We start from the raw sequence: 14,224 nt of genomic DNA on the forward strand, positions 1-14,224 counted from the left end.
TTGACCAGAAATAAGACTAATCCTGATGGTTCTTGCAGAGCTTTGCTTTTGAGATTTGGGGCCATAGTATGCAAACCATGACAATTAAAACTGGGAAAAGATTTGCTGTCAATCCCCTGTGAACTGGAAGTGCTAAGTTTTTTCACCCTTAGAAATTATGGTCTATATGGAAATATATGGCCAAATTCCAATTTAAGTAATCACAATTTTATGCTCCTTAAATTCCCCCTTTAATTTTAACTGGCCATGGAATGGTCCACTTCCAGTCCTAGACTCTGTGCTGTTAAAGAGATGTCCTGTTTCACACTCAAAATAGTTGCATTTCAGTGGCAGGCAAAGTGATTCTTGCAGCATGTGTGTCATTTTGCTCTTATTTAGTAACTACCTTAATGTGCTGTGCTAAACAGCAGCATAAAGAAATTTGCAGATGATATGCTACTAAACTAGCAGGAGTAGAGGTGAGAGAGAAATGACATAAAGAGACTTACATAGGGTGCAAACATTGACAATAAATGAGATTCTGTCTGGAAAATTTACTGTCAGAGTAGCCAGTGGAGTCAGTGAATACAGACTTCTGTAATGTGACAGAGCTCTTAACCTTTGTAACTCTGACCCAAGTCAGGTGATTGGGTCCAGGAAATAAAGTACAGTCCCTTATCAGAACCTCTGGGTGTCACACCCTTATTACAAATGCATCTAGGGAAAAGTAATCTAAAACTGAAACATTCAGTGTGAAAAAGAAACCTAGAAAGCAGTCATGCTGAAAAAGACCTAGAAGTGATGGTAGGTAGCAGATCAGTTAAAATCAATACTTCAGAGAAAAAAAGGCTGATATAATTTTGGGATGTATGCACAGAAGAATCAGAATATAGAGCAGGAAAGTGATAATTCTGGTTTATATAGCTCTAGTGAGACTCCACCTGGAATATTGAATTCATTTCTGAGCACCTCAGAAAGATATTAACCAAGTGGAAAGAGTTCAAAGAAGTGAAAAAATATGATGAAGGGAATGGAGGGAGTGACTGATGAAGTAAATATATGGGTCACATATGATAACTATATACAAGTAACTTAAGACTAAAAATACCTTGGAGGTAGGGGGTTAATAAGGATGGCAAAAGGGGTTATAAATATGAATTTCTAGATGAAAATAAGGAAGAGGAAGTTCAGGATGACTCTCATCAAAACCTTCCTGACAGTGAGATCTGTTGATTGTGAAACAATATCTAAAGTGAAGTGATGGAAGCGCTGGCATTTTAGGTCTTTTAAAAATAGACTGGTTAAAACACGAGAAATGTCACATAGGAAACAATCCTGCACTGATAGTGAACTAGATAATTTTCCATTATCATTTCTATTATTTTAATCCATGCATAATACACTTTATTTCTTAACCATCCAAAATTTCTGCACAGAAGCATGCCCCATTATCATCTTATGTCTATATTGTTTCCATAAGCATTGTATATTTCTGAATTAAATTGCAAGCTTCTCATTGCAAGGAACACGTATTGGTTGTTTCTAAAGCAGTGTGTGCCTGTGTATGATATTCCATAAGCTTTGATAATACTAACAGATATTGTTTGCGCTGTGAGTAAAGTTTGTTAGGCATTTTAGGATTGTTATGGATGAAAATAGAGATGGCCCTGAGCTGTGAGGTTAAGCTCTAAGTTCAAATCCACATCTAACCTATCTTCAAAGTGTTAGGGGTCACATGGATTCTCGGGTTTTGGTTCAGGCCCATCTCAGAGTAAAATATGCTGTATAAATGCAAATTCGTTATCATTACACATTCAGACAAAAGAATTTTCCATCTGAGTACTAACCGATATTTGTCTGCAGCATTCAACAGTAATTTATGTATCTTTTTTTTAATCAAGATCCATTTCAGAAGAAATCCTAAAGCAGTTTAGTCAAAACCCTGATATGTTTTGGTTTTAGTTGAAAGCCAAAGAAGTGATTAACTCCCTTTTTCTTTGTGGATTTGCTGAACAGGTGCTCTTCTAAAGGATCATTAGGTATATTTAGCATCTGAAATTTGAGCAAGTCTAAATCTCATTGGCTGGCCTGGCCACATGATAATTTAGGATCTGATGCATCAGGCTTGCTTTTGCCCAGTGTTTCTCAGGAGGGAAGAGTTGGAGAGGCTTTGCTGCTAAGGAAAGTTTGTAAAATATTGCTGGTAAGCGGTTTTAATTTTTTCTTTAGAGCCAATCGGGCAGTTTCTTATTCTGTAGCTTTTTGAGGGCTCTGTTCATTATTTACCCATGCAAGTCAATAGGTATTTTGCCTAAGCAAGAAGTCATGAAAAGGACCCTGAGTGGCTGCAAACACAGTAAGTGAAGAGAAATCCTTGGACCTATGACTGGAGGATATAAAACATGGGGTTTGGATAGATGTTCCCTATATTTAAGTACATATATGTACCACTGATGTTTGTGCTTAGACTGAGCTTTAGCCTGCGTTGTTCACAAGACATACCACTTGTGAATTGCTGTTATGAGTTAGCCCTTTGGTTTAACAAAATAGGTTTCTTCTAATTTTTTTCCCAACGTATTGGCATTAAAAAGGGACAATAATGTATGTTCCTATATTTAACCTGCAGTACTGGTCTTCACTTGCCTCAGAAGGAATTGCAGTTTAGCTAGCTAAATGAAACGAGCCAACCACTCCATAGTATTAGCTTACATGGCAGATATCTTTGGACTAAAGCAGCTGTTCCAAACCTTCATCTACCACCAGCGTTAGAAATAGGGATGTATTGTCTAATAGCAAGCTGTAATTTTGACAGGCCTATAACATAAACATTCCATTAATTAATCCATCCAAATTTTGCAGCAATAACCTTTATTTCAAATATTGACCCAAACGATATGGTTTTCTATATTTTCTAGGTTTGAAGGAAAAAAATAGAAAAAAGCCACAAAAGCTAAGAAACGGAGAATACATGCAGGCTGATGGTGGGAAGAGAGAAATTTAACCTCATTAATTTAAGGTCATTTAAAAATAATTATGCTAGATTTTTCTTCATTTTTTTTTGCTTGTTATATTATAACTTACCAAGGAAAACTCCATCCAAACAAGAGATGAAATAAAATAATGGACTATATAAAAATTATAGATAAGGAGAGTTCTCCAGATAATTTTGTAGTGGGAAAATTAAAAGCACATATTTTAACAAATAACCACATCTCTGATTTGTTCTTCAATATGTGTTGGACGTCAGCATTGAATTCCATATATTTAACTTGAATTGTAACTGATATTAGCATGTTACTTAATCCAGTAACACTGCAGTCTGAAATAAAGTGAAATAAAGTTAGATCATGATGGCTTTAATTTTTGTGAGTCACATGCTAAAGATCTGCTCCTGACTTGCCAGTAAAATAATATATTGGTATTAGCAATTATTACACCGTGACACACACACATAATAGACTTGACTAATAGTTTCATAATATTTGAATACTTTGGGCTAATATTATATTTTCATCTGTTATATGTCCAGTGCCTAGGTGATAGGCAGAGGAATACTCTGTGAAAATGGCAGACGAAGAGGAGTATGAGGAGGTCATAGAGGTAAGAGAAAAATGTTTTAACAATAGAGTTACTTGTTTGTGAACTTGTAACAAATTAATGTTTTGAAAATGCATAGCTTGTGTCCATCTCTATACATAAGCAAACTGTTCCCCAAGTTTGTGTGTGTGCAGGTACGTTAGAGGGAACAGTGCCATCAATACCACAGAACCTCTGTGGCTGCTGTTCCAGTATCTATTCGAATACGGATTGTGAACTTTCCCACCCATTGCAAGGAAGGAATATGAAAGTTCCATATTGGGGGCCTTTTGTGAGCCTTATATGGTCAATACAGTATGAATATTCAGTGTAGATCTGAGGCCAAATTAAACCCTGGTGTAAGAGCACCAAAATCTATGGAGCTACAGCAGGGATGAATTTGATCTCATTGAAGCTCATTGCTTTGTACCTCATTGTAGTGCCATGATTTGAGGAGTCCCCAGTAACTAGGGGCACAACAGCCTACTATCATGGGTGAATGTCAGTGAAAAAATGACTTTGCTACAAGATGGTTACACTATATTAATAAACCTGCCCTTAGTTATTAAACAATGTTTATTCTATTAAAATACATAAGGGCAATTAGAATGGCTTCCATAGTGTCCTCTGAGGGGGAAAAACGGTAGTGTTTATTTTAGTGACCAATTTTACAACTCTGATCTGCACAAGAAATCCTATGGATTTCTCATCTGAGCCAGGATGGTAAGGTTGAGCCTTCAGTGCTGAACACTGTATGTTTCTGATCGTCAGACGCAGATGTGCTAATTCAGTTAGTTACATATCTACATCATATGTCTGAGGAAATATATGTCACTGTTAATACAGTCCCTATAGATGTATTTTGGAATCTAGCTCTAAAAGGAACTATTTCTCCAAATTGTTATGATTTCCTATATTATCTGTGATTCACCTTGTATGCAGTGACTAATAATATCAGTGTTAATTGTACCACCAGTTATACTGTAGTCATTCCCACTTCCATAATTATCTTCTTTTCTAGGCTGATAATTATTTATTTTATTTTTGATAAGGTGTCAATTTCCTTTTTTTAAAAATTTGCGTGATGTGACAATGTTTGCCCAGACAGCTCCATTTCCTTCTTTGTTTTTTAAAAAATGTATGCCTATCTATAACCACATCTCTAGGACAGCCTCAGATGGTTCTGCTTTATTAGCTTCCTCCTGAGATAGTCACAGGGGAGAAGTTATAAATAAAACAGCAACAAATGGCATTTGGTATCATTTTGAAGCAGCTCAGCCCTTTCCAAAATCATTAAATCTATAACCCTAGTTTTATATAAATCACATGATTGAAATCTGTGTAATCAACTTGTGCCAGATATTTGTGTTTAAAGAGAGAGGAAAATTATTGCTGGAATAAGTGAATATTCTTTTACTCACACAGAGGTCTCAGAGTATACTGGGTATTTCATTTAAGGGATATTTCTCCTACTTCTGGATGTACTAGTCTACATTGGATATTGTAGCCATTTGTGATTTGCAAAGAATGCAGTTGATCACAAACCAAATAGTATTTCACTGATAAGTATCTATAAACTTTGGGAAAAGTGAGTCAGATACACTACACTGGCACTGAAGGGGAACTACTCGAAAACATAACCAGATATTAGGCCGCATGAGAGGTACTTTGCTCTAGTTATTTGAGCAAAGTACTGAGGCCCTAGAAAGGCTGAATTTTAATCACAGTTCTTTTAGGGCCTGATCTTTTAGGGCCTGAAAAGGCCTTTGGATCAGGTGCATACTGATGTGCTGTGTGACCTTGGGGAAAATCACTGTGCATGAGATTTTCAGAGGCAAAAATGGCAGATGGACACTTAACTAATACTGGAAGTCAATAATTGTTAGGTGATTTTTTTTTGAAAATTTCCATCTTCATCTTTTCTTCTCCATTGACTTCAATGAAATGTTAGAGGTTCAGAGCAGCTCAGGCTCTGGCCCAGTCTATCTCAGTTTTCCCATCTGTATAAATGGGTACAGTAAAATGGAGAGGGCTGTTGTGAAGATTGATTATAGTGACCGTCCTCCAGGCTTTTGGGAAACCCTGGTTTCTTTGATACTGACTCTCTCTGTTGCTTTGTGCAAGTCATTTAATCTCACTGCCTCTGTAAAATGGCCATGATTATGAATAATCTTTATCACCTACCTGACAAGAATTTTAATTTGTTTGCAAACTGCTAATAATTATTATTATTAAAAATGAGCGGATCCTCAGAACTCTGCCACGGATGGAAAAGACGCTCCAGCATGTCTGAACCACAGCTACATTCCCCCAAAATTGGGTTGAAAGCTGTGTTTGTTATTGCTTCAAAGAGATAAGGAAGGCATTTTGCTGTGCTGCATGACCTTGAGAAATGATGAGGTTTGTCCTCTGTTTATAGTATTACACTGAAGAGACTGTCATTGAGGAAGGTGAACCAATGGAGGTAAAAGATTGTATGAGATTGCATGTGGAGCAAATTGTACATGTTGTTGTTAATGGAAAGCACCAAATGCATAATAAACCATTCTGTGTTTTGAGGATTATTTCACCATTCTGACTGCATAAATATGAGCTGAAATAGGTGAAGATTACTGCTCAAGGGACTTCTATTTAATTTACAAGGTCCTGATCTGGGGAGGGGATAAGCATCTTCAGATAAGGGCACTCAGTGTCTCTCAAAATTGGGCCATGGATTACATGACAGGAAACATGGGCTAGTGTATACTCTAAAATACCTGATGTATTTCAGCTATTCTGAAGACAAGTACAGAAAGATTCCTTCTGAAATCTATTTTATTTACACGTCAGTTCTATTCTTATTTGTTTTGTATGACCTTAGTCACAAGCAAAGTGATTGTTTCCATGTTTTTCCTGTTTCAGTTATTGCGATGTAGTGCCCTCAGGAAGTTATAAAAGTAATTTGAAATTGCAGTTAGGCCATTCATATGGATATTCCAACTCCGAGCTTTTTCCAGGTGAAATACTCCTCATAGTTTGCAGCTATCAAGATGCACAGTCTTACAGTTTTATTCTGTGGATAAAGTGTTTCCTTTTGAACAGAGAGTCCTGTCACAAAATCTGTCTTGAATCCTTGTTCCAGTAAAATGCCCATTGACAAAATAGGAACTTTTACTGAGTAACTAATTGAGGACTACCCCTGCCAAAAAAAGGCTATGTCATATCATTTGTTTTTTAAGATGAACTACCCAGTGAAATCAATGGCCAGAAATTATTCAAAGTAAGCAATGGTGCAACAGATAGTTCTGTATCTGACTCACCGGATTTGCATTACATTAATGATGGTAGTTTTTTTAATTTAAATAGAAAATTAGTCACTGTAGGCACTATAGACTTTCTAATTAATGTGATTAGATTTTTCTTCTGTAGACTGTGGTGTATTAATACCCTGTTACCCCTTGGGTTTTAATATGAAAGAGGAAAACTCACTGTGCTTTCAGAATCAAGCATTTTTTTTCTGCTCATTTTCTTTGAAGAGGTCATGATTTAGGCACTAGTTAAGTCTATTCACTGGTACATGTAAATTTTTTCTAGTGTGAAGGTTTTACTGTCTAAGGGTCAAACTTTGTAAACTCTTCAGGGCAAGTACCATATCTTATAGCTATCTGCAAAGTGCTATGTACATTTATGGTGTAATAAACCAAAAAAAAAAAAAAGTTAATAGGAGTCAACTTCTGTTGAACCATTATTTAGCCCTAGTGTAATAGGTAACAAGAAACAGCATGTAATTTTTTTCATGGTTTTATCACCATGTGCGTGCATTTAGGATTCTCCAGTGCCATTTAATGACAGAAAAGGTGTCATACTTTTCTCACTGATTAGAAATGAATGGATATGGACTAACCTGTTGCAACACATTAAAGTGAATAACAACTTATTGGAACATTATTAGTGAAACACAACTAGTGCCCACAGAATAAAGCATTTTGAAAGATAAGTATTGCCAACATTTTCTTCTTTAGCTAATGCCCAATATATTTGCTATTCTACGTCATATTAATGCAAATAACTGTCAAGAAATCTGAGCTTCATTCATTCCCTTTTGAAGGCTTTCCTTTTTTAGCAAATCTATTATGCACCAAGACTTGATGCTTCCTTATCCATGCACTTTTGAAACAATTTTATTTTTGTAAGTTATAATAACCATTTCTTTTAGTGTTTTTAATTCAAATCTTACTTGTATTAAAACCATTGCCTGCAGCATGAACAAATATATAGATTGTTAAAAGGAAATTGAGTCTCTTCCCAACTGAGCTATACCCACTGCTTATATACATATATCAGATAGCCTCTTCTGTGATTATGATCTGACTATCCACATCAGGACATGCAGGTTAGTAGAAAAACTGGATTCTGAACATACATTCAGTCATCTAATGAATCTTATAGTTACTGTGAAGATCTGAAGGGTTTAGTCATGTTTATCTCGCTATTTCAATTTCTTTTCTCTTTTTGGGGAAGGCTATTCCTTTTGAAGGCTGATAAATGCCTTTCATCTATATTCACATCTCCCAGTGACATCAACAGGAGCTGTGAATGTGTGGATATGTGTTCCCTCCAATATTCCCAATATAGCCCTTAGTACTCAGATCATTTCTACACTTTGGGCCTATCTGTCATCAATTTACCCTCAAGGTTCCCTCTGACGTCAATGGGAGATACACATGTGGAATGATGGCAGCAGAATGCCCTCCAGACTCCAGAGCTGTTGGATAAAAACCAGAGAAGCTTAATTTAGAAATCGGCTATTCTGCAGAGTCTTCACACTGCTTGCTTGGATGATGTGTACTAGGCACATTGGGCAATCCCAGTAGGAAAAGTGGCCCACTACAATGTTCCCACTGTGGGGGGTTCCTGAGTAGGAATTAAATGCCATTTCATCAGATAGGAGAGTTAAAAAGTTCTTGCTGCAAAATTATGGCTTATCATTAAAAATCCAATAAATACATATTGCCCACATTCCCAGATTATCATGGAGACCACTACCACCACCACCACCACCACCACCGGAGGAGCTATTGGCCCCAGAGGCACCTCAGGAACTATTGAGCAAGCTGCACCTCCAGTCAGAAAGAGGATGAAAAAGATAAAAGTGGATTCTTCCAAGTTTATGACCCCTTACCTGCAACACAGTCATAAAATGCAGGATCTGTTCAGTCAGGTAAACTCTTACACTTGTGTCTTCCTGTTTGTTTATTTAAATCAAATATACACATCATAGCAAACCCTAATATCACTGTAATGTCCTCTTCTGTACTTCCTTTCTCATCCTTGTTGATTACTGATATTTACAGTGAAAGAGGAGTTTGTCATTGCCTGATTCATTCATTGTTATGGTAGTGAATCATGATGTCACAAAAAGTGGCTTGAGGGAGGGGCATGAGTTCTATCAGTTATGTTCCTGATGTCCATTCCTAGCTCTCTCACTGACTCTTTGTGTTCTGCTGGAAAATTTATTTAACCTCTCTCTGCCTCAGTTTACACACCTGGGTTGGAATAATAATTAAAGATAGACCTGAGTTGTGAAATTAACCAAAGCTCAAGCATGATTGGTTTGTTTATTTTTCATTTTTGGCCAACTGTAGACAAAAGACAAAATTGCAAAGTCCAGATCTGGATCCAAACTTTCCCAAAAATTTGAAGAAAGGGTTCCAAACTGGGGTGCCACTTCATGCCCAGCTCTAAATACATAAGTGCTGTGAGGCACAATTAATGCCTATGAAGTGTTTTTACATTCTAAGATGGGAAAAAGGGTAGAAAAAATTAATGGTAAGGTGATGAAAGTGATAACTTATTTTATTGTTTGAATTCGCCGGGGGGGGGGAGAGGAAGGACATGACAGATCATAATCCAGGGCCCAATCCTGCAAACATTACACATGAATACTCCTTATTCAGTATTCCTAAACCTGTGAACAAGGGTACTCACTTGAATAAGGGCTGTAGGGCTGAGCCCACAACATGCAGGGAGTATTTTAAAATTGTAGTAGTAGTAGTGCACCTCATGCAAATAAAATCAGCAATTTGACTATAGCAAACCATTTAAGTGGGGAGACTGCCCAACTCAAAGGGAAAATCAATGGGAGTTGGGTGCCATAGGCCTCTTTGTAAAGCCCAGCTTTAATTTATTAAATTAAATGTGCCTGATCCTGATCTCATTGAAGTCATTGGGAGCTTTGTCATTGACACCAATGGGAATAGGATCAGGTCACGTAGATTTTCAGCATATCTAAGCAGCTACATTCGTTATATTATTTAAAAAATGTGTGTCGTATTAATATTGTAAAGCCATAGAAACACTGGGACAAATTCTGCTCTTATTTCCACCCGTGTAGCCCCATTGACTTCAATGGGGTTGCACAGCTAGAAATAAGAGCACAGCTTAAGCATTGTGTTTTCAGGTATCTGAATACAATTTTTTTAGCTACATGATTTTTATAGAATAATTGTTATGATAGAAAACCAAACTCCCTACAGGCCCAACCTGTGTCATATCTGGGTAATCTGAAGTGAGCTCAAGAGGAGAAACAGACTATTATATTTGTTACAGTGTACCAGATCCCCAGCTGGTGTAAATCAGGACACCTCCTTCGGCTCCAATGGGACTCAATTGACTTCAATGAAGCTATGCTGATTTGAGCTCTGATGATCTGGCTCAGTGTTGCTAACCCAGTGAAGATAAACATTGATGACTGCTCTAGCTAAAGCTTCTCCAGAACTCTGGGAGTTTGTCTGAGTAATGTTCAGTCTTGTTTTCTTACAGAACAAATACAAACAGCAGTTTGAAAAAGAAAAAGGCAAGCCATATGCTAGCACAGTTGATACCCCAGAACTTCGGAGAATTAAGAAAGTGCAAGATCAGCTCAGTGAGGTATGTGCTAGGCCTAATAAATCAAATGAGATATAAATTGGTAAGGGACTGCATCTCCTGGGTTACATATTTTAACTTTTGACAGTAACCAAATAGATAATGTTATGCAATCCAGTCTGGAAGCTTAGCAGAAACATTGCCAAGGTCTCTGGTGCCAGAAATGCAGACTCAATGTCAAGCTTAAAAGTCTAGAATTCAGTTTGGGATTTAGGCCTTGTCAACAAGGAAGGAGAGATAATGGTCCTTGATCAGCTGAATAATAATTCCAGGTGGCTGTGGCCAAAAGAGATTTGAAATTTTTTCATCTGAAGTTAAAGATAGGATGCTGGGAAAATGTTGATAAAGTGTAAAGCACTAAATTAAATGACACTGCTGGCTACATCCTGTCATTTTTCTGCATGTGGAATTCCTGTTCAAGTCAATGGAAAAATTGCCTGAATACTGCAAAATCAGACCTTTCAAAATGTGCCTAAGCACTTCTCTTTTCATATAACCACATATCAAACAGCTGCCCTTAATAGACCCTGCTGATGTGCTCTAAAAGGTACTTATTTGTGGTGTTGTAGTCCCATTTCAAGTAGCTCTCTGTTAACACAAACTAGATACCTTTTAGGGAATGTCTGCACTGCAGTTAAAAACCCATGGCTGATCTTAGGGTGACCAGATGTCCCGATTTTATAGGGACAGTCCCAATTTTTGGGTCTTTTTCTTATATAGGCTCCTATTACCCCTCACCCCGTCCTGATTTTTCACATTTGCTGTCTGGTCACCCTAGCTGGTCTGTGCCAGCTGACTCGGGCTTGCAGGGCTCATGTTAAGGGGTTGTTTAATTGAGATGTAGATGTTTGGCCTGGGACCTGCAAGGAAGGAGGGTCCTAGAACTCAGATGTTTTCTTGATAAATACTTCTCCCAATTAATTGTGTTTGGCATGTCTTGATCTAGGTTAAATATCGTATGGCTGGTGATGTTGCAAAGACTATTTGCCATGTTGATGAAAAAGCAAAGGACATAGAACATGCAAAGAAGGTGTCACAGCAAGTGAGCAAGGTAAGAGTGTGAGTGACTCTGTGAGAGGGTTGTGGACATCAATGGCAGCAAGCCGTGTAAGTCAGGGCCCTAAGAATGATTGTACCAAAATTTCAAAGTAACATAGGAAGATAATTAGCAGAGAAACAACTGAGCAAGAGAGAAAAGTGTTATAATCTGAAATGCTCCTCACTGAGGTAGCCAATGGGTTTTCTTTGTTAGAGACTTTTTCTCCCTTAACATTTTGAAAAAGCTGGCTACGTACTAACACATTTTAGTGCTTTCCTACAAGCACAGTTAACCAACATGCTGGTCTTTCTGTCCAGGTTTTATACAAACAGAACTGGGAGGAGAATAAGGATAAGTACCTTCTTCCCCCCGATGCTCCAGAGCTTGTGCAGGCAGTAAAAAATACGGCAATGTTCAGTAAGGTAAGAGCAGCTTCTGCTCTGAGGCAATGTAGTGCATGTATCATTGCTAGTGAGTGGTTATTTCATTCCAAGTAATTACTTCCTGGCACTTTTTTCTCTCTTTAAGAAACTGTACACAGAAGATTGGGAGCAAGACAAAACATTATTCTACCCATACAATGACAGTCCAGAGTTGAGGAGAGTAGCAAAGGCCCAAAAGGTTCTTAGTGATGTAAGTAGCAAAGCCTGATTGCCCATCTCAATAGAGTGGTGTCACACTGATTTACCTCTATAGACTTCTCAGTGGATCTGCATTGGCATAAAACCACTATAAAGGAGTAGAGAATCAGTCCCAAGATGCAGTGTGGATATTTATGAATATGGTAGTGATATGTCTGTTGAAAAGCACTGAATGCGTTGAATGTTTATAGTCTGAAGAGACTGGGGATTCTGAGTTGTGTTCAGAAGCATTAGTGTAATCAAACTATTATTGGCCCAATCTTCTAGGGTGCTGTTTTCAATGGGATATGAGAGTGTTTAACATCTCTCAGGAGACAATGAAAACTTTTCAGGATTGGGCTTATACACCCAGTTCTCCCATGTGTAAAACAGGGATAACAATACTTCCCTACTTCACAGGAATGGTTTAATTCATTAACATTTATAGAAGCACTTGGAGAACTGAATACCTCCTTGGTTAAGGAACTATATAAGAGATGTCAGTGAATTTTGAGGGCATTCAGCACCTCACAGGATCAGGGCTCTGAAATCCAAACTATTAATGTATTTCAAAAGTCCCCTAGCAGGTTAGTAATTTCTCTCTTTCTTAAAGAACACTGTAGGAGTTACACTGCTTGAGAGAGATTATTTTGCAGCAGTGGAAATGACTGCTTCTGTTAATGGAAGCGTTAGAGAGGGTCAGGAGTAAATGGTCTGTTGTTTATTTAATCAGGCAGTTCCTGTAAATGTTTACTCCTTGCATTATTTCAGATTGTTTACAAAAAGGGACATGATGAACGGAAATCTAAATACACTTCTCTGCCAGATCCACCTGATGTGGAGCTCGCCAAGAAAGTGACTAAGCAGCGCAGTGATGTGAGTATACTGCTCCGCTTTCTCCCAACTAGACAGCTTGCTGAAGGATTTGGAGAGGCAAACTCATTTAAGTGCATATACATTATATACAGGCTGGGTTCAAGCATGGAATAAATAAATAAATAAACAAATAAATAGATCAGTCCTCAAAGGGGCTCTGTGTTTGTCATCTAGTCTTCCATGATGACTGTCAGGGTTTTTTTTCTTCCTCATCTTTTTCAATTCTCATATTCACCCCCTACTTCTTTCTTCTCTCCTACTCTCTTCTCCCCTTCCTCAGTCCTCTCATTCTCCTTCTTTTTCTGTTCTCTCCACCCTCCAAGGGTATGCTTTAGAAAGTTGTAATGATCAAAATGGCCACTATGTTGCTTGTTTAAATTCAAATAGCAAAGTGTTTGTCTGTATGGGTGCATTTTTGATTATACAATATTTTCTAAGGAGTCCATAATTTGTTCTCAAGGAACACATTATTTTTCTAGTAGGACTGGATAATTGATATTTGATTATGAAATGCACCTGTCAGATCTTAAAAGTGAACAAGCTGTACTCATGTTGTAGAATATATTTAAATATGAATTTCAATGCAAAATTATTATACACATTATAGAGAGTCCTTCATTCCTAACATCCTCATGTTCACAGATCTCAGTTAGAGGAAAAGTTTGTCAAACAAGATGTCTTCAGCGTGATTTTGCACACTGAATTAGCTAATGGCAACAAGCAGTGAATCCTTAGGGCATGATTAACAGAGGCCCTGGCACCAGTCATCTCCAGTCTGTTTTGTTATAGTTAGAGTAAATCAGTACCAAAGAATGCAGGAGATGGGATGGAATATAGAGAGATAAAAGTTCAGCTAAATAAATGGGACTAAGTCATGTAGACTCTTAAGTTAGAAGTAGGATTTTAACTCAGTTCAGAATGTAACTGTGACTAAAGAGTAGGTGATATATAATCATATTGCTTTGTACTAGTAATTAACTACAGCACAGTGTTAAGTAATCACAATAATTGACCCTGGAGGTTGAAAAACCATTGATGAACATAGTGATGAGCTTAGCTATGAGCAGAGAGAAAATATTTTATCTGGAGAAAATTTCTCAGATAGACGAAGGACCTTACTTCGCAACCTTACTCAAATGTAGCTCAAAAGATAAATGCATGTCAAAAAGACCTTACCATGGAACCAGCAGGAACTAACTGATCACTATATAAAGTTAATGAAATATGA

General features: G+C 37.4%; 1 protein-coding gene across 50 annotated transcripts in view; it reads left to right on the forward strand.

Moving 5' to 3' along the window:
* The first annotated feature begins 2,117 nt into the window (after positions 1–2,117).
* Positions 2,118–14,224, forward strand: part of NEB (nebulin) — a 193,599-nt gene continuing 181,492 nt past the window's right edge. For all 50 annotated transcript variants that reach the window (XM_050969087.1, XM_050969101.1, XM_050969094.1 and 47 more), the window contains exons 1-9: positions 2,118–2,182; positions 3,509–3,579; positions 5,975–6,019; positions 8,561–8,755; positions 10,357–10,464; positions 11,408–11,512; positions 11,818–11,922; positions 12,029–12,133; positions 12,892–12,996. In XM_050969087.1, the coding sequence (XP_050825044.1) occupies positions 3,544–3,579; positions 5,975–6,019; positions 8,561–8,755; positions 10,357–10,464; positions 11,408–11,512; positions 11,818–11,922; positions 12,029–12,133; positions 12,892–12,996 (804 nt within the window). In that variant the 5' untranslated portion in view covers positions 2,118–2,182; positions 3,509–3,543. The remainder of the gene's footprint in view (positions 2,183–3,508; positions 3,580–5,974; positions 6,020–8,560; positions 8,756–10,356; positions 10,465–11,407; positions 11,513–11,817; positions 11,923–12,028; positions 12,134–12,891; positions 12,997–14,224) is intronic.

Source organism: Gopherus flavomarginatus, chromosome 10 (genome assembly GCF_025201925.1).
Source record: "Gopherus flavomarginatus isolate rGopFla2 chromosome 10, rGopFla2.mat.asm, whole genome shotgun sequence".
Classification (NCBI taxonomy): Eukaryota; Metazoa; Chordata; order Testudines; family Testudinidae; genus Gopherus; species Gopherus flavomarginatus.